The sequence below is a fragment of the Mustelus asterias genome, chromosome 13, assembly GCF_964213995.1.
Source record: "Mustelus asterias chromosome 13, sMusAst1.hap1.1, whole genome shotgun sequence".
NCBI classification, from domain to species: Eukaryota; Metazoa; Chordata; class Chondrichthyes; order Carcharhiniformes; family Triakidae; genus Mustelus; species Mustelus asterias.
Genome location: NC_135813.1, coordinates 7287690 through 7309367, shown reverse-complemented (window position 1 = coordinate 7309367; position 21678 = coordinate 7287690). Strand labels below are relative to the sequence as shown.

Here is a 21678-nt window from a genome sequence, read left to right as displayed (position 1 = left end):
GCTCAGCTTAAAGGGGTGGCACAGTGGCTAGCACTGCTGCCTCACAGCGCAAGTGACCCAGGTTCGATTCTTGGCTTGGGTCACTGTCTGTGTGGAGCTTGCACGTTCTCCCCGTGTCTGCGTGGGTTTCCTCCGGGTGCACCGGTTTCCTCCCACAGTCCAAAGATGTGCTGGTTACGTGCATTGACCCGAACAGGAGCCGGTGTGGCGACTAGGGGAATTTCACAGTAACTTCATTGCAGTGTTAATGTACGGCATACTTATGACTAATAAATAAACTTTACTTTAAAAGACATTCAAAGACTCTGCCTCAACCACATCTCGAAGAACAGGATTCCAAAGTCTCTCAACCCTCAAAAAAGATTACCTCACTGTCTTAAGAGGGCAACCCTTTATTTTTTTTAAATGAACAATCACCCCCTAGTTCGAGATTCTTGTACAAGAGGAAACATCCTTTCCACATCCACCCTCAAATCCAGTCAGGATCCTTTACATTTCAATCAAGTTATCTCTCATTCTTCTGCACTCCAGTGGATACAATCCTAGCCTGTACAGACTTTCCTCATAAGACAACACATTCATTCCAGGCATTAATCGAGCTTGCAACACATTTACATTTTCCCTTAAATAAGGAGACCAATACTGTACACAGTATTCCAGATGTGGCCTCACCAATGCCCAATATAACTGAAACAAAGTTCTTTGCTCTTGCTTTCAATTCCCCTAGCAATAAACCACAACATTCTATATATTTTCTAAACCTGCACATTAATCTTTTGCAATTCTTGCACTAAGACACCTACAACTCTCTGCATCTCTGTGCTACGTAATATCTCACCATTTTGATAACATGCTTCTTTTTATTTGTCTTGCCAAAATGAACAAGCTCTCATTTTCCCACATAATACCCCTTATGGCAGATCTTTGTTCACTCACCTAACCTATATCCTCTTCTAGTCTCCTTATGCCCTCTTCACAGCTTACTTTCCTACATATGAGTGTTATGAACCATAGAAAAATAGAAGCCATTCAGCCCATCAATTCTACACCGATTCTCCAAAAGAGCGCTTTATTCAGGAACTGCTATAACGTATTTAACAATAGCTTCTAACATTTTCCTTAAGACAGATGTTAAGCTAACTGGCATAGAACAAACAGTTTCCTGCTGTCTCCCTCCCTTGAATAAATTAGCTATCTTCCAATCTAACGGAACCTTCCCTGAATCTAGTGAACCAATAATTCAATTATCTCACTAGCCACTTCTTTTAAGACCCTAGGATGAAATCCTTCAAGACCCAGGAACTTGTTAATCTACAGCAGTGGTTCCCAAAGGGTGCGGCGCGCCACGCTGGTGCAGCGAGAGAGGATGGCAAGTGTGGCGGGAAGATTCAAGGACAATCAAAGAAACATTTAAACATGGTTTAAACAAGCATTGTTTTATACTTTCTGGATGTCCCATGATCATATTATAAAGTAGTTGTGTTCTATGTTATGAATCAAGCACTGCGAGTTGTTTTTGAATGCATTTATCATCAATAAAAAGTTCGGTGTGGCACGAGCAAATTTTTATTCCGTGTGGCCCAGTGAAAAAAGTTTGGGAACCACTGATCTACAGTTCCAACATTTGGTTACAGATGACTTCCCTGGTGATTGCAATGTTCCCGAGATCCTCCTTCCCTTCCAATTCCTGACTTAACTCTTTATGGGATGCTACTTGTAGCCTCTATAGTGAAGACTGATTCAATCTGCCACCTCTGTATTTACCATTATTTCCCCAGCCTCAACCTTTTTCTTTTTGAAGTATCTATGGAAACTCTTACTGTCTTTATATTTCCAGCTGGCTCTCATTCTATAATTTCCCTTCCTTATCAGTCTTTGAGGCATTCATTGCTCTTTTTTTTGTACTCTGTCCACTCTTCCGACTTGCCTCCCATCTTTGTGCAATTTACTATCTTTAACTTGTTTAGTTAACCACAGATGGTAGGTTCCCCCCTTGACATCTTTCTTTCTTGCTGGAACATATCTGTTCTGTGCACTCTGAAAAATCCCCTTAAATGTCTATTACTGCATTTCTATTCATCTATTCCTTAACAAATTGTCAATTCACTTTTTCTAGCTTCGCTTTCATGCCCTGATAATTGCCCTTATTTACATTTAAAGTATTAGTCTTAGACCCATTCATTTCTCCCTCACCCAAATGCAAAATGCAGGCTATGATCACTGCTGCCTGATCCTTTACTACAAGGCTTTTAATTAATTATATCTTGTTGCACAATACCAGGTCGATTACAGCCTACTCCCTAGTTGAGTGCAGAATGTGCTGATCTATGAAATTGTATGAATTCACCATCTATGCTTTCTTTGTCCATCGAATTTTTTCAGTCCAAGTAGATTCAGATCCTGCACAATATCGCTGTAGCTTTCTGACAAGCTCCCACTATTTCTTCCTTGTTACCCTGTCCCACCCTGTGATTACTGATTTGGGGCCTGTATGGCACTCCCACAAGTGACTTCTTGCCTTTATCATCTTTCATGTCTGCCCAAACTGCTTCCATATCTTGGCTTCCTGAAATTAGGTCATCCCTCTCTATTTTGCTAATATTGTCTTTAATTAAAAGATCCAACCCTCTACCTTTTCCTAACTTCCTAAATGTCACATACTCTTCAATATTCATGTCCAATTCATGCCATTCTGCAGCATGTCGTTGTCATGGCTAATAGTGCAAATGGAGATAACCAAGTACGATTTATCAGTTTGTCTTGTTATGAAACCCCGCTGATGTTATGAGTGTTCCAACCTGAAACACTGGTTTCATGTGGGTTTTTTTAATATTAGTAAGAAACATTTGCAGAAACAGTGAGAATTCAGACTTCCCTTTCGTTAAACAAACAAAGAAAGTATTTATTGAAGTGGAAGAAAGATGATGTCGTGCAAAGAACAATCTTATATTTCAGCAAATTAAAAGCAAGCACTTAGTCCCTCAAAACTTAAAACCCAAAAGTATCGCTTTCCCCCGTACTTAGCAGAATTTAAGACCCTCGTTTCCCAAACCACCAACGTAAACATACTGGTCAAATCTAGTCAGAGATTACCACACCGTACAGCTTTAATGATCAGAACTTAGGAATGGTCTTCGGTTCAATGAAGAAAACCATCTTTTGCACAAGCCGGCTTGTCTTTAGCACTTCAACTCTAGCTGAGCTGTATCCCGAGGATGGATGTCCCTCTGTCTTTCTTGCTGCTGCTTCAACACCTCATCTGTATCTAAACTGCTTCCAGCACAGAGCACTCTGACTACTAACATTATCGAGTGCAAGGAATTGCATTGTTTCCTAGTATTTCCTTTATTATTGCTCAGACATGGCTTACGAAATATAGTCTGATTTTATCTGTGCAAAATAATTTTGTAAAAGCATCCTGACAATTTGTTTTTTGAATGCTACCTGCATTCAGATACAGAGCCTTAAGTTTCGCCCGTTTATTATTTCTGTAATCTCTAGCCTTATCAATTGATTTACTTAGATTTGTACTCTGTACTCTCTGTCCCTTCCTATCATCGTCTGTTTATCATTTCTCATAATACCTTCCTCTCTTAGCTTGTCTCTAGATTTGTACTCTCTGTCCCTTCCCGTCATGGTCTGTTTACCATTTCATATTTTATCTTCCTCTCTTACCTTGTCTGTTCTTTGGTGCATCAATATTTCCACATTTGATCCCTAGTCTCCACTATTTCGTTTAAACCCCTCAATTTCCCAAGTTATGTGGTTTGTCAGACCACTAGTCCCAGCATGGTAGAGGTGCAGGCCACCAAATTGGGGATTGGCAGGGTAAATATATTGGGTTACAGGAATAGGGCCTCGGTGAGATTGTAGTTGGTGCAGACTCGATAGGCCGAATGGCCTCCTTCTGCACTGCAGAGATTCTATGATTCTTTGAAATGGTACAGCCCCCACTTTCCCCAGAGCTGCTGCCAATGCCCCATGAACCAGAGCCCACTTCTCCCACACCAGTTTTTGAGCCATGTATTCACCTCATTAATCTTATTTTCTCTATGCCACATGGTTGAGGTAAAAAGCCACCAGTGATTACCTTTGGGGTTCTGCTTCTTAATTTGGTGCCTAGTTCTTCATAAGGACCACTCAGAACCTTTTTCTTTAGTCAAGGGGCAAGACAAGAGGTCTTGCCAAGGTCATTAGTACCTGCATGGACCGCGACTGCTGGATTCTCCCCCTCCCACTCTTAGTGCCTCTCCAGCCCCGAGCAGATATCCCAAACCCTGGCATCAGACAGGCCACATAGCCTTCTGGACTCACTTTTTGCTGCAGAGAACAATGTCTATCTCGCTCCTTAATACCATTAAATTCCTTTAGGATTCCCTTGCTTGAACGGCTTCTGGTACCATGGCCAGTCAGCTGATCCACCTTCCAGACTTTGCTTTTGTCCACGCAATGTCAAAGCACTTCAAACTTGTTTGACAATTGCAAAGTCTGAGTTTCTTCCACTCCTGGCTGCTCAGTCCCTTTACCTGCCTCACCTCATGGTCACATCCTCATTTCCCTCACTGCTGATCAAAAAAGAGGACCCTATTCCAAGAGGTGTGACCATCTCCTGGAACAAAATGTCCAGATATTTCTCTCCCTACCTGATGTTGCGCTGCGCCTACAGTTCGGCTTCCAGATCGATGATCCGGATTCGCAATTCCTCCAGCTGGTACCACTTTCTGCAGACGTGCGTGCCCTGGATTGCCTTGACATTCAAAAGCTCCCACATTCCACAGCTGCAACTCAACACCTCTTCTGATTACTTATGTTGTCTGTTTAATTACTTTATTAATTACCTTAGGATAACTCCTATATTACAAATTTACTGTACTTAAGTGCACTTACTAAAAGTACCACTTTCTAAAAGTTATACATTTCTTGAAATAAAATGACAGGTATGTGTGAAATAAATTAATTTTTATTGTATTTACAGATCTGGTATCCTAAAGCTAGTAATTAATACATTGTCCCTTATACCAAGCACTTATAACTAACGTTATTGCTGAATAACTGCCACTTGATTGCACTTTTGATGACACTCTCCATCACTTTTGAAAGAGTAGACTGATGGGGCAGTAATTGGCTGGGTTGGGTTCGGTTTGTCCAGCTTTTTGTGCACAGATCATGCCTGACAGTTTTCCACATTGCAGTAGCTGTGCTGGAACAGTTGGGCTAAGAGCACAGTTAGTTCTGGGGCACAAGTTTTCAGTGCTATCGTGGAATGTTGTCAGGGCCCATAGCTTTTTCTGTATCCATTACCTTCAGCTATTTCGTGCTATCACATGGAGTGAATGAAATTGGCTGAAGACTAGCATCTGTGATTCTGGGGACCTCAAATGCAGGCTGAGGTTTATCACCTACTTGGCACTTCCAGCTGAAGATGTTTGCAATTGTTTCAGCCTTGTCTTTTGCACAGATGTGCCAGGTTCCCTGATTTTTTTTGTGTTAACCAAAAAGCAATTTTTTTTTCAAACTTTTATTCAATCCAAATTCCAATTCATGGTCCCCACAAGGGAGACAAACAAGATCCAAGCTGACAAGATGAAGCATGGCACTCCATCTTGAATTGATCTAACACTTGATCTTAGCAAAAAGGCTGAGGTGACTTTGAAATATTTCATCAGGCGATGCCTCAGTTAAACCTCATCAGCTACTCTAATCATGGACTCAGCCAGGGAGATCAACCTGCCTGATCATAAACTTGATTATTGAGTTTGGGGATATTTGTTAAGCCTCCTCCTCCAATGGGTTGTTTATTTGTCCACCATCATTCACAGCTGAATATGGCAGGACTGGAGAGCCAAGATCTGATCCGTTGGTTGTGGAATCACTTAGCTCTATCAATTGCTGCTTACGCTGTTTGGCACGCAAGTAGTCCTGTATTGTAGCTTCACCAGGTTGACACCTCATTTTTTAAGGTATGCACGCTGCTGTCTCTGGCATGCCCTCCGGCGCCCTTCATTGGATGGTAGCAGCATGAACTCAACATTCTGGGGAAAAAAAATGAACCAGAACCACTGAAATGAAGACAGCGAACCCCCCAAGGTGACTAATTGTTAGACCCGGAATTAAGTGGATTTCAATGTTTCTAAAGTGGTCAGCTAGTTTATATTCTCACCATCTATCGTGGTTGAAATATTTTTGCTATTAGCTGTCATGTATGCAAGCACCCAAGAATGTCACTGTCCGAGGAATGGCTCAGTTGCCACTGATGGTGACATGCTATCAATACAAAACCGTAAGCTCCACGTCGCAACACAAATTGTTGCTTTCCTGTGACGCATGCACAGAAGCTTTAATCCACCATCACAAAATGGAGATTACAAGCTGTTACCACCAGCTGGCATTTTCCCTATTCAATGTAAACAGAACGAGATCAGACTGAAATCAACACCCTCTATTAACAGACATACATCACAGAATAAGAACACAATCCATTAAATTGAAAACAAAATAGAAAACAAGGTACAGTGCATTTCACAATTGTTACTTTTCTTTGTCTTCCTTTTGATGGGAAGACAAAAGCAGCTTGGAAATTTTCACTGCTAATATAGATCACAGTACAAAAATCATCCTGTTTATACTGCATTACACTATAGTATTGGCTTTGTGTGTTCTGCAACTCACTCCGTCCAGTATAATGCCTTCACGAAAGTGTGTTGAAATGAGATCATCTTTTCAGCTCGGTGCAAAGTAACCAATTTTCTTATTACTCTCATGGCTATAGCACGTCCCATATTTTACTAATAGCAAATAAGTCACGTAACCTTAAGGCAGCATGGTTACCTTGTGATGCAAGATGTTAATGAACTGGCTTTCTCAAAGGTCCCTAATCCACTCAGCGTAAATCTTCAATTAATCCATGCAACTTGATCCAATGTAGAAAAATATGTTAGATAGCTATGAAAAAAAACATCCTGGAGATTCTTGACTTCGTAATGAAGCACATATCAATTTATCAAATGAACCTGTGCCAAAGTAGATGTATGTAGCCAGAACTATGGCAAAACTTTTCTGAAACTGAAGCCTGTGGCCAATATAATGCAGGAATGAGGCAGCTTCTTGTTAAAGCTTTCAGCTGTACACTATCGATTTCAAGCATTCAAGAGGCAAACATATTCACTCTGTGCATCACAGTCCAGTGACCCAAGACAGGCACCAGCCCCAATTATAAGTCTTCAGTGGCAGATGGACATCAATTCACGCCGAACACAAAAGGGGCAACAATCTCTGCATGAACGCAATAGAATGAAAAGCTTGGTTTCAGGGCAACCAGCTCCCCAGCACCCGCCTGCTTCCACCTGCCTGTATCCACAAGTATAATGAATAGGGGGAACTATCATGGTAATAGAAACAGGGCTTTGCCCAACAATGTGAGCTGTGGCCATAATAAATTTGTGTTTCTATGAGCAGCAGCTGAAATTGTTTTTAAATTCTAACCACTCCTAACTGGAGACCAGGGTCTTTTGGGGGAAATGGGAGAAGAAAATAACAGAATAAGGGGAAAGGAAGAGGCTGTAGGTTTACTCACAAGTACCAACAAAAGATTAACAAGTTAGAGTTTTGTGAACAAAAAGCCAAAATGTAGTATAACTTCAAATGCTCGAGGCTACCTTCAAAAAGCTGCTTTTCTCCTGTCTGAGCAAAGCAGCAAATTTTATTTTAATATGCACGTTAACCATTTGTCTTAAAATGGAATGAAGACCTTCCATTCACCATTTTTGCACAGAGCTTTCCAAATCAATCCACAAAAGCATTTCAACATAGTATTCTGTACTTGCATAGTCTTGATAGCAGCCTTTAGTGTACAAAAGCCACAGCAGAGGGAAATTAGCAAGTACAGAAAAGTTACGTCATCAAACTACACAAAGACAACCACAATCCGCTGAAATCAGCATATCTATACATCACATTACACAATTTCAGTAACAGAATATTGGAGAATAAAGCTACAGAAGTGTTCTCTCTCATTAGCGCAGGCTCATGAACCAAACAGCACAACTGATATCAAAAGAGGAAACCTGTTGAGTGTTTAATGGCCAGCCAGCAGTTGTTGCTAAAATATTTGTAAGGCCAAGCTGATTTTGAATTCAACAGGATGTGCACACAGTACTTATCTGCATTAGTTAAAGTTATTTGTGAATGTTTTTTTAAAATTAAAGACTACAATTACAAAGCTGGGCTCTATTGGGGCAGCACGGTGGCACAGCGGTTAGCACTGCTTCCTCTCAGCTCTTTTTCCTCACAGCACCAGGGACCCAGGTTCGATTCCCAGCTTGAGTCACTGTCTGTGTGGAGTCTGCACGCTCTCCTCCGTGTCTGTGTGGGTTTCCTCCGGGTGCTCTGGTTTCTTCCCACAATCCAAAAGATGTGCTGGCTAGGTGCATTGACCATGCTAAATTCTCCCTCAGTGTACCCAAACAGGCACTGGAGTGTGGTGACTAGGGGATTTACACAGCAACTTCATTGTGGGGTTAATGTAAGCCTACTTGTGACTAATAAACTTTTAAACTTTAAAAATATGTATGCACAGAACTCAAGAAGATATAACATTTTCTGAATCTGCAAGCACCTTTGATAGGAGGTCTTTGCACCATTTCAACCCAACTACAACACTGTTCATTTGGAGCCATGAAATGGAAAATGTGACAATCATGTCTGCTGTTTTGAAGTTGTGGTTGACATTTGGTCATTTAGGTACAAAAGGACAGTACAGTTTGAGTATCCTTTATCCATAGTTCTAAAAACCGAACACATCCAAAATTGCACTTTTACTGAACCTCACCGACATTTAGTGCAGAGGTCTGGTGTTTGCACTGTTAACCTTGCAATTTTTGTCATGAACATATCAAAAAGAAAGTTATAGGCAACCTATGTTTATTATTCACCGATACATCATACTTTTCTTGCCATTCTACCTGCTCTAGAATAGACTATAGCTTGCTTGGGCTTAGGCTATTGAAATGCAAGTAGAGTTGGGCCTTTCTGCAGTACTTGAAAAACAAAATTATCTGAACCACAATCGGCTCCGAGGGTTTTGAATAAAGGATACTCGACTTGCAGTATATTTATAATGCACACACATCCTGCAAATATCTTCGTTGGCATCATGAGAGCCACAAGATCCTCCCTATAGTTTTGCATTAACTGAGTGCAGAAATTCATGATACTGATACAGATGAAAGTGCATAGTTCCAGGTAGTCATAACTCCAGTGAACAGGGAAGAGAAAGGGACAAACCAAGAGAGGAAGGGGAGTCCAAAACTGTAGCAACTTTTTGTTCCTTGAAATTAGTTTCAAGGTGTTCCATGAAGACACTGATTACACATAATAAAATAGAGAAGAAAAACTGATCTGTATTTTCTCTCCTGATAGATGCCGGTAGATATGCTGAGTTTTTCCAGCATCCTCCGTTCTGGTTTCAGGTTCCAGCATCTGCTTTATTTGGGGTTTTTTTGCACTTCATTGGAAGGTCATAAGTGGCACTGCACATTGAGATGAGCAACCATTTTTACACCAATGCTTACAGGCTTTGTAACAAAAACATTTTAAAAATCCATTTATTCACAGAGTGTGGCCACTGGTGGCAAAGCCAACATTTGATGCCCCTTCCCGCAGAGGAAATCACCTACCATCTTGAACTGCTGTAGTCTGCGCATAGATAGGGACATAGATAGTCTTGTTAGGTAGCGGGGTTCCAGGATTATGACTCAGCTGCAAGCTACTTCCAAGTTGAGATGACATGCAACTTGGAGGGGAACCTGCAAGCGATGATGCACCAATGCACCTGTTGCCCTTGCCCTCCTTAGCAATACAAGGCAGAAGTTTGAAGAATCTATTGAAACAGCCTTGCCAAGTTGCTGCAGCTCACCTTGTGGATGTTACACACAGCAGTCAGAGTATCAGTGATGAAGGTGACGCCAATCAAACTGGCTTTGTCTTGAATGATGTTGAGCTTCTTGAGTGTTATTGGAGCTGCATTTATCCAAGCAAGTGTGGAGTAATTCATTCCAATTGGGAATCAAGAAGTGCATCATTCATCACATAATAACTGGCCTCTGACGAGCTCTTGGAGCTACGTTGTTTGTGGGGGGCTCGTCCAGTTAGGTTTCTGGCCAAGATCAGAAGCTCAGCAGCTCAAGTTAGAATTGGCTGCATTTCTTGTGCATTAACCTCATTTCACAACAGGTTAGCAATAACCCAATAATTTGGGCATTGTGTGTCAAACACTCAACGCATTATCCATCATTCTCCATAATGACACTGCTGGGGAAAATTGCCGACCAAAAACCCAACAAAGCCAGGTTCCAGAATTTGACATGAAAAATGTCCTGGAATAGTTTCAAAGGTACAATTTCATCCCATGTTTCAATAACTAATTCAAAAATTCCACTTTGACAGATTAAACCATCAGAATCAGATTGTCAGGGCGCCCATTATTATGACCTGGGCAGTTTTCTCCCTGTAAATTTATTCTCCATGTGACTGCAAACAGTAATCACAACATTAATTGGCTATAAAGTGACGTAGGATGTGAAAGGCCTTCTGTAAATATGGGTTTGAACTTTATTTTAAAGTGGCGGTCATGTGTTGTGCTAAAGCATCACTCGCTTGTAGCTCACTATTCCCTTTTTGATATGGGTCCTGGAGAAGCTGTACAAGACTTGACTTTGCAAAGCCTCAATCCAGTCCTCATTTACAACACAAGTTGCATAAATGTGGATAAAAGCAAAATACTTAAAATATTCAGCAGTTCTGACAATCTGTGGACAGTGAAATAGAGGTAGCATGACAATTCCAACGAGTCATATTCGATTCAAAACTCTCATTTCTCTCTCCATTAGATGCTGCTAGACCTGCTAAGTATTTCCAATGCTTTGTTTTTATTACATAAACTTGAATTGTATTCCCAAAAGATTGAGAGGTGATTAAATACTTGGTTTTCCACAATTCATTGGGGTAGGAGCCATTTCCTCTGATGGAACATCACAGCAAGGGAGCTAAAGATTTTAAAGTTCAAGCAGTTTTTTTATATAAAAGGGTAGTGGAAATGTGCAATTTTCTTCCTCCAAATGACTTTTAAATTAGTTGTTGTCAGAAGGTTTTTGTCTGGCAGTGATAACAAAAGATCTGGAGCAATAATGGGTAAGCGCAGTTCAGATCAGCCACGACTTGATTTAATTAAGCCAAAGGGATAAGTTGGAGAGTTAGAAATGCAGAAGATTTACACCAGAGGAGGAGACCATTCAGCCCCTTGCCAGCTAAAAAAAGCTATCCAACCCAATCTCACTTTCTGCTTTTTGGGCTGTCACCCCGTAGGTGTAGGTCTTTCAAGTGAAAATCCATTTTTAAAAAACCCCTTACAGGCAGAGATCCAGAGCCCTCCCACCTCCTTTGTGAAAGAAAATTATCTTCTACCAATTATTTTAAATCTGTGCCCCCTGGCTATTGACCTCTCTAATATCAGAAGTGGGTCCTTCCTATCCACCAGTCTCCTCAAAATTTTACAGAACTCAATTAAAGCTCCCTGCAGCCCCATTTGCTCCAAAGAAAGCAGACCCCAAGTGATTCACGTGTCAGGTACTAGGTAAATGGAGGCAGAATGAACATTTTGAACCGGGATAGAGGTCTACAGAGGTCAAAAAGCCTGGAGAGCTTGGCTAATTTCTCGCTCCTTTGCCTTGGGGCCAAGAGGCCAACTGCAGCAACACAATCACCTTGTCAACTGAAATTATTTAACTTTATACAGACCATAGAATAAAATCTTGGATCTTCCAGTCCCTGAAATGAATTTCAGCATGAAACAATCTAAAACTTATTTAAAAATCTATTTAGTTTCAATCGTGTATCAACAAATGTATTGATGGACTGACAATTCCATCTGATTGAGCTAAAACACAGGATAACTGGGAAGTTAGCACTGCTGCATCACAATGCCAGGGACCCAGGTTCAATTCTGACCTCGGATAATTGTCTGTGCGGAGTCTACACGTTCTCCTCATGTCAGCGTGGTTTCCTCCCACAGCCCAAAGATGTGCAGGTTAGATGGATTGGCTATGCTAAATTGCTCCTTAATGTCCCAAGGTGTGTAGGTTAGACGGATTAGCCATGGGAATTGTGTATGGTTATGGGGGATAGGATGGGGGAAAGAGGACTTGGATAAGTTACTCTGTCAGAGAGTCAGTGAAGACTCAATGGGCCAAACTGCACTGTAGGAATTCTATGATTCTATACAGGCAGGTAGTTCAAGATATGATTAGTTGGAATCACATGTAATGCATGGAACCAACTGCATGCACATCAACATGGTTTGGTCAGCCAGGCAGACGCAGAAACCATCATACTCCAAACCAAGCAACAGCACAAAAAAAAAACGAGAGCTCCAAATTTTGCAACAAAGTGCACACTCTTCCTGCAAGGGCACATCCCACCCACCTATTTTGAAAGAACAGGAGGACACATTAGCAAGAAACAACTTTAGGAACCTTCCCAATGATACACAGGTAGAGTTTAGCTTGGTAAAACAAAAGCAGCTTCTAATTACAGAGCATAAGACTTCCAGTCACCATCGCCGTCAAACTGGCGGCTTACTTTTTGTTTGAGATTTTCAATGAAACATCTTTTGTCCACCCTAAAGTCAGGTTTCAAGCATGGAATGCACTTCCAGAGATTGTAGCATTCAAAGGGGAATAAACTATTATCTGAAAAGGAAGAATGTGCAGGGTAAGAGGGAAAAGGGAGGGCAATGAGACTAGGCGAATTGCTCATTTGGAAAACCAGTGTTGACACGATGAGCTTAATGGCGTCCTTTGGTATTGTAACAATTCTGTGAATGACTTTTTTTTTAAATTGTTCCTCCAATACAAAGTGCAAAACACCTATTATGCAAGAGATTTTGCAGAGTAACAGTGTAGTATTCCTGCAATATTACAGATGTATAACCAAGTCCTTCATCTAACCACTGTAACTTCAATCTAAATGTTGACAATTACCAAATCTGCAAGCCAGCAGAAGATATTCCACCTTCTGCTAACTGTCTCATATTCAAGTTCTGAAACCAGGTGCCTCTCCGTTCATCTACCACTAAAATGTGGAATTATAAAAGGAAGCAACTATGTTCCCTAAAACTTGACTGCATTGCTTTGAGAAGTAGGTTAAAAAGAATGCTTTTGTTAGGTTAGCTAAATTTGTGAATTTCATCGATTTTTATCCATTAAAAATGTCAGCTGAGTATATTTTCATTCTATATACATTTTCACATCCACATCTACAACAGCACCAGCTTTCAACCCTGAGTGAACTGTGGCTCACTTAATAGCACTTGCTCCTCTGCGGCTGAAGGTTCTGGGTTCAAGTCCCACTCCAGCATTTGAGCGTAAAAACCAAAGCTGATACTTTGGTGCAGTTGAAAGGTGCTGTCTTTCAGATGAGATGTTAAATGATCTGCCCTCTCAGGTGGACATAAAAGATCCAGTGGTGCGAGTTTGAAAGAGAGCAGGGAGTTATTCAGAGTGGCCTGGCCAATATTCATCCCTCAATCAACATTACAAAAATAATCTGGCCATTACTGGATTGCTATTTGTGGAAGCTTTCTTTGCGCAAGCAAATTAGCTGCTGCATTTCCAACATTACAACAATGATGACACATCAAATGTAGTTCATTGGCTGCAGTCATTTTGAGGGGTCTGGTGGCTTTGAAAAGTCTGATGTTTTAACTCTCATCCATGCCTTTGCCAGCTCCAGAGTCAGCCCATCTTTGACCCTTTGTACATCTCAGCACATCCAAACTCTGTTGCTTGTGTCTTATCTTGCACAAAGACCCATCACCCGAGTCTTTGCTGGCTCCTCATTCCTCCAGCGCGTCAAATTTTGAAACTTCTTAGCCTCGTGTCTAAATTGCTTTGTGTGCTTGTCACTCATTCACTGTGCAAGAAGCTCCAGCAGCCCGATGTACCCCCACATTCTGTTAGTCTGGTATTTTTATGCATCCTCCCATCCCTTTCCCCAACCAGTGGCACAACCTTGTCTTCAGTCATCAAGACCCTACTTCTGGAATTCTCTGCTGAAACTTGCCCATTTTTCTTTAAAGTCCTCCTCAAAAGTTTGCCAAGCCTTTGGTCTTGTGCCTCTATGAAACATCTTGATAGATTTCCACATGTAATGCACTGGAGAAATGCAAATTACTATACAATGATGTTAGTCACTTTGATTTAGCCTGCTACAATGTCAGACAGTGGTCATGGAAAGAATTGGAGTCATGACGAAAGTATGGAGTTGGTGGTGGGAGCTGAAAACAACGGTTTTGGTCTCCCCCAAGTTTAGCTGAAAGAAAGTACAACTCATCCAAGGCTGGATAGAAGGCTCCACATCATATATTCTGCTTTACAGACATCACTGCAAAACATCCATCATCAATACAAGGCTGGAAAATACTATCAGAACCAAGCAGGGTGAAGTAGCTGGATTGTGTATAAATATTTCTTAATTCTAATACGCAAAGTAAAAAATGCTTTAACTGTAAAATACCCATTATTTTATGCTAAAATAAATAATGTTACGCAAACAGAAACCAAACCTCAACATGATAATAAAAACAAAGATAAGGCTGAGCAACAAAAAGTTAATCATATGTGCGCAAAAGGTGATTAGTGACTCATGGCACGCTTCTTTTGTTATGTTAACTTGGCAACACACACAGTAAGCACTGGGAAACTTTGTGACAACAGGAAAGGTTCCAACATAAAATAAAAACACTTGCGGCAGGGTGACACTCTGCAATTCACAAACCCAGCAATCCATACACACTTTAGCACCTTCATTGAGGTTGCTGTTGCAAGGTGCAAAGGCAGTGGCAAAAAAAGGCAAAAGGAAAGCAACAGCAAGCAGAATTGTTGTGATGCCTAAGTAGGCCATTCAACTCATCTTATCAGCTCCAGCGCTCTGAACGAACAATTTACCGAGTGTCATTGCCCCACCTTCTCCCCGTAACCTTGCACATTTACCCTTTTCAGATAACAGTCGAATTTGCTTTTGAACGTCAAGTTTGAAGCTGCCTCCACCACCCTCTCAGGCAGTGCAATCCCATTCGTGGCTTGAAAACAATTCCTAATGTTGCTTTTACATCTTCTGCAGATAGATTTAAATCTGTGCGCCACCCCCCCCCCCCGTTTCCAACCTTTCACAAGTGGGAACAGTTTCTCTGTCCAGATCCCTTGTGATTTTAATACCTCTTAATAAACCTCTTCTCAGCATTCCTTTCTCTCAGGAAACCATTCCAAACTTCTTTCATTGTATTTGTACAATTATCATTGTAATTCAAATTCCTCATCTCTAAAGCCAGTCTAAAGAATCTTTCCTGTACCCCCCCCAGTGCCTTCACATGGAACAGTTAGAACTGGATGCAATAGCCCAGCTGATGCCCCATCAATGTTTCACACAAGATCATAACCTCTCAAATAAAAGCAAAATACTGCAGATCATAGAATCCCTTCAGTGCAGAAGGAGGCCACTCGGCCCATCGAGCCCAAACCAACAACAACCGATCCCCTTCCCCCACATATTTACCCTGCTAGCCCCCCTGACACTAAGGGGCAATTTAGCATGACCAATCAACCCAACCTGCACATCTTTGGACTGTGAAAGGAAACCGGAGCACCCTGAGGAATCTCATGGGTGACACGGCGAGAATGCGCAAACCCCGCACAGACAGTGACCCAAGGTCAGGAATCGAACCCAGGTCCCTGGCACTGAGGGGCAGCAGTGCTAACCACTGTGCCACCCACTGGGCTGGAGTTCCGAAATAAAAACAGAAAACGCTGAAAAAACTCAGTAGGTCTGGGAACACCTGTGGAGAGAGAAACAAAGTTAACATTTCCAAGTTATGAATTGGCGGCACAATAGTTAGCACTGCTGCCTCATAGCACCATGGACCCGGGTTAGGCCACAGTCTGTGCAGAGTCTGCACGTTCTCCCCATGCCTGCGTGGGTTTCCTCCGGGTGCTCCGGTTTCCTCCCACAGTCCAAAAGGTTAGGTGCATTGGCTGTGCTAAATTCTCCCTCAGTGTACCAGAACAGGTGCTGGAGTGTGGCGACTAGGTAATTTTCACAGTAACTTCATTGCAGTGTTAATGTAAGCCTACTTGTGAAACTAATAAATAAACTTTTAAAAAATTCCAAGGAAGACTCAACACACGTCTGGAAAAGTTAACTCTGTTTCCTTCTCCACAGATGCTGCCAGACCCACTAAGCTTTTCCAGCACTTGATCTCCTTGGTTCTTGTACTCTCAAGCTGAGAATTGAACACAGGTCCCTGGTGCTGAGAAGCAGCAATGCTAACCACTGTGCCACTGTCTGTGAACAGCATGTTTTGTCTGTAGCGCACAAGGAACAATACTTCCATTGTATCCCAACATACGTGACAATAATAATTCAAATTTAAAGCAAGTGTGAAATGCAAAGTGTAAATGCAATAGTGTGAAATGTGAAGCAGGCTGTTCAACTCATCTATTCCACCTCGGCACCCCATATGGAGCACCCTCCGGCGGCAGTGGTTAGCACTGCTGCCTCACACCAGCAGGGACCAGGTTCAATTCCCAGCTTGGGTTACTGCCTGTGCGGAGTCTGCATGGGTTTCCTCCGGATGCTCCGGTTTCCTCCCACAGTCCGAAAGACATGCCAGTTAGACGCATTGGCCATGCTAAATTCTCCCTCAGTGTCCCAAAACAGGTGCCAGAGTGCGGCAATGAAAGGATTTTCACAGTAACTTCACTGCAGTGTTAATGTATGTCTGCATATATAAACTAAAGCAATTGCGTAAAATGATAAAGCAATAGTGTAAAACGATAAAGCAGCACAGTGGTAAGCACTGTTGCCTCTCAGCGCCAGGGACCCAGGTTCAATTTCAGCAGAGGTTAACTATGTGGCGTTTTCAAATTCTCCCCGTGTCTGTGTGGGAGTCCTGCAGGTGCTCTGGTTTCCTCCCACAGTCCAAAGATGTGCGAGTTAGGTTGACTGACCATGCTAAATTGACCATAGTGTCAGGGGGATTAGCAGGGTAAATATGTGGGGTTACAGGGATAGGGTCTGGGTGGAATTGTAGTTGGTGTAGACGCGATGGGCCGAATGACCTCCTTCTGCATTGTAGGGATTCTATGATTCTAATAGTGTAAAATGATAAAGCAATAGTGTAAAGAACATCAAAGAAATTACAGGAACAGGCCCTTCGGCCCTCCAAACCTGCACTGACCATGCTGCCCATCTGAACGAAAACCCCCTACCATTCCAGGGACCATATCCCTCTATTCCATGGAATCCCTACAGTATAGGAGGCCATTCAGCCTATTGAGTTTGTACTGACCACAATCCCACCCATGACCTATTCCCGTGACCCCACACATTTACCCTGCTAATCCCCCTGACGCTAGGGTCAATTTAGCATGCCCAATCAGCATCTTTGGACCATGGGAAGAGAGCAGAGCAGCCAGAGGAAACCCACCCTATTCATGTATTTGTCCAGAAGCCCCTTAAAAGTCACTATCGCATCTGCTTCCACTACCTCCCCCGGCAGCAAGCTCAAGACACCCACCACCCTCTGTGTAAAAAAGACTCACCTCGTACATTAGCCTCCCATCCATTGACTCTGTCTACACTTCCCGCTGCCTCGGCAAAGCAGCCAGCATAATTAAGAACCCCACGCACCCCGGACATTCTCTCTTCCACCTTCTTCCGTTGGGAAGATACAAAAGTCTGTGGTCACGTACCAACCGACTCAAGAACAGCTTCTTCCCTGCTGTCATCAGACTGCCTTGCATTAAGTTGTTCTTTCTCTACACCCTAGCTATGACTGTCACACTACATTCTGCACCCTCTCCTTTCCTTCTCTATGAACGGTATGTTTTATCTGTATAGTGCGCAAGAAACAATACTTTTCACTGTATGTTAATACATGTGACAACAATAAATCAAATCAAATCTCCTCTAAATCTTGCCCCTTAAACCTATGTCCCCTAGTAAATGACTCTTCCACCCTGGGGAAAAAGCCACTGACTATCCACTCTATTCATGCCCCTCATAATCTTGTAGACTTCTAACAACCATAAAGTGTAAAGCAATGCACTAGGATGCTCGCCATCCCCTTCTCCCCCCGAGGAGCCCAGGCCTCACCTTTCACATCCCTGGCCAGCGCCTTCCAGGTGGGCGCGTAGCTGACACAGTGGCCGCACCAGGACGAGTAGAACTCCACCAACCAGGCGCTCGACGAGTTCCCCAGCAGGCCCTTGACCCCGTCCGCCTCCAGGACGGTCAGCGGGTCCTGGCTGCTGTAGAGCCGGGCAGCGTGGCCCTGGCGCAGCAGCTGCACCAGGAAGGTGAGGGCGGCGGTGAGGGCCAGCACAGCGCGGCCGCTCCGCCGCTTGCCCCGCTCGCACGGCGCCATCTTTCCAAAGCCCCAAGGGTGGCAACGGCCGCGCGGCGCTCGAGCCGCTTCCCCTCCCCGACGGCCCCGCGCGCCTGACGTCACTCCGGGGGGCGGGGCCTCCGTCACCAGGCAACCGCCCCCTCACGCTATACACGCTCATTCATAAAAATTTTCCACAGCGCGCCGAGAACTGCAAAGCGACGTGTCTACATTTAAAGGGACATGTCTGCATTTAAAAGGACCTGCATTTAAAAGGACACAGCCATATTTAAAGGTTCACATCTGCATTTAAAAGGACATGGCCATATTTAAAGGGACAAATCTACACTGAAAAGGACATGGCCATATTTAAAGGGACATGTCTTCATTTAAAAGCAGGAGGGGGCAGCACGTTGTCAGCATCAGGGACCCATGTTCAATTCTGGCCTCAGGTGACTGGGGTTTGCATGTTCACCCCATGTCTGCATGGGTTTCCTCCGGGTGCTGCGGTTTCTTCCCGTGGTCCAAAGGTGTGCAGGTTAGGTGGATAGGTTATGGTTGATTACACCTTAGTGTCCAAAAATGTGTAGGTTAGGTCGATTGGCGGGGTAATAAGAGGGTACAGGGATAAGGCCTGGATGGGATTGTTGTCGGAGAGCCGGTGCAGGCTCGATGGGCCAAATGGCCTCCTTCTGCAGTGTAGGGATTCTTTGATTCTATGATTCTAAAATGATATGGACATATTTAAAGGGACAAGTCTACATTTAAAGCGACATATCTATCTACATTTAAAGTTTATTTATTTGTGTCACAAGTAGGTTTACCTTAACACTGCAATGAAGTTATTGTGAAAAATCTCCTCGTCGCCACACTTTGGTGCCTGTTCGGGTACACTGAGGGAGAATTTAGCATGGCCAATGCACCTAACCAGCACGTCTTTCTGACTGTAGGAGGAAACCAATGCAGACATGGGACGAATGTGCAGATTCTACACAGATAATGACCCAAGCTGGGAATCAAACTTGGGACCCTGCCACTGTAAGGCAGCAGCGCTATCCACTGATATTGCCACATTTAAAGAGATATGTCTACTTTTAAAGGAGCATTATCATATTTAAGGGGATATGTCTACATATAAAGGTGGTCACATTAAAGGGACATATCTACATTTAAAGAGGCAAAAACATATAAATGGACAAGCCTACATTTAAGGGGACTTGACCACATTTAAAGCATCATGGTGACATTTAATATGATATGGCCACATTTACACTGAGGGGAAGATGAGATTCTTTTAAGTGCAGCATGTTGTTATGCTCTGGAAAGTATGGCCTGAGAGGCTAATGGAAGCAGTGACTTTTAAAATGTAATTGTCTAGCTACTTGAAAAGAAAAGCAATTGTAGGACTATGTTAGAAGAATGAGGGGCAGTGCATGGGGGAAGATTTGGAGAACTCGGTCAGCACATGCATGATGGATCAAATAACCTCCTTCTGTGCTGTATAATTCAATAGCTTAAGTGGGAATGTCAACATTTAAATGGGAATTCTAGAAGCCCAAAAGATTTCCCTCAATTTTTATTCCCCACCCCAACCTCCCTCTCCTGTCAGGGTACAGAGCTGACTGGCTATTCCATAGAATCCCTACAGTGCAGAAGGAAGCCATTTGGCCCATCAAGTCTGCACTGACTATCCAAAAGAGTATCTTACCCAGGCCCACATCATCCCATTGCCCGCCCCCGCCCCCGCCCCCTGACATTCTCCCCATAACCCCATACATTTACCATGGCTAATCCACCTAGCCTACAAATCTTTTGACACTCAGGAGCAATTTAGTATAGCCAATCCATCTAACTTGTACATCTGTACAGTTTGTGATCCAGAGTCCTTGCAACTCTCATCCTCAATCAATATCCACATCTGTGCACTTTCCAGTAGTGTCATCAAAGGAAATAAAGAATAGGCAATAAATACTGGCCTTTCCAGCAATGCCCAGATCCCATGAACAAATAAAACAAGGTCACTGGTTTGCCACCCCCACCACTATGCAGCAGAACGACTATGTGAGAATCAGCTGATCCATGCGAGTTTGAACTCACACAACCATGAAGTTGGTATCGAATGCAATCATTTCTGCCTCTTATTCCGATCAATTTTTAAAGTTTATTTATTAGTCACAAGTAGGCTTACATTAACACTGCAATGAAGTTACTGTGAAAATCCCCAAGTCACTACGCTCTGGCTCCTGTTCGGGTACACTGAGGGAGAATTTAGCACGGCCAATGCACCTAATCAGCACAGCTTTTGGACAGTGGGAGGAAACCAGAGCACCCGGAGGAAACCCATGCAGACACGGGGAGAATGTGCAGACACCAGTGAGACAGTGACCCAAGCGGGACTCGAACCCAGGTCCCTAGTGCTATGAGGCAGCAGTGCTAACCACTGTGCCACCGCTGAATTTAATTCCTGAATTAATATTCCATCTGAATCAAAACAAAAGGGGCCACAGTTTACATTTCATTCAAATCAACTACATATTGATTTACTGCTATCTTGTTTACACTTTTCATAGAATCTAGAATCATACAATTCCTGCAGTGCAGAAGGAGGCCATTCGGCCCATCGAGCCTGCACCGACAACATTCTCACCCAGGCCCTATCCCCGTAACACCACGTATTTACCCTGCTACTCTCCTTGACACTAAGGGACAATTGAGCATGGCCAATCCACCTAACCTCACATCTTTGGAGTGTGGGAGGAAACCAGAGCACCCAGAGGAAACGCACACAGACACGGGAAGAATGTGCAAACTCCACACAGACAGTCACCCAAGACTGGAATTGAACCCGAGTCCCTGACATTGTGAGGCAGCAGTGCTAACCACTGTGCCACTATGCCACCCTGTGTGCCACCGTGCTGCCCTTAAACTACTGTTCAAACTGGTTCTCAATAGTGTGATGTTGCTGGATTGAAAATTCACAATTTCACCAAATACTAAAACATTTTTGCTGCTATTTAACCAGGAACACTGGCACATGAAATGTAGCCATGGGAAATGACAGAGAGATACCAGTCGGTATACAGATCTTGTTTGATGAGTTGACCAAATAAGTTGGCAGTGCACAGAACTTCACAAAGTGTAATAAATATTTCCCTTCATAATCTTCACTCTCATCCAAGCTCATCAAGATCAAATTGAATTTGAGGGAAGTCACGAGGGAGAGGGAAAGATTCCATTGTTAA

At 43.0% G+C, this 21678-nt stretch overlaps 1 protein-coding gene across 1 annotated transcript in view; it reads right to left on the bottom strand.

Moving 5' to 3' along the window:
- Positions 1–18535, bottom strand: part of qsox2 (quiescin Q6 sulfhydryl oxidase 2) — a 106181-nt gene extending 87646 nt beyond the window's left edge. Inside the window, exon 1 of the mRNA XM_078226269.1 lies at positions 18205–18535. Within this exon, the coding sequence (XP_078082395.1) occupies positions 18205–18475 (271 nt within the window). The 5' untranslated portion in view covers positions 18476–18535. The remainder of the gene's footprint in view (positions 1–18204) is intronic.
- Between the last annotated feature and the right edge of the window lie 3143 nt (positions 18536–21678).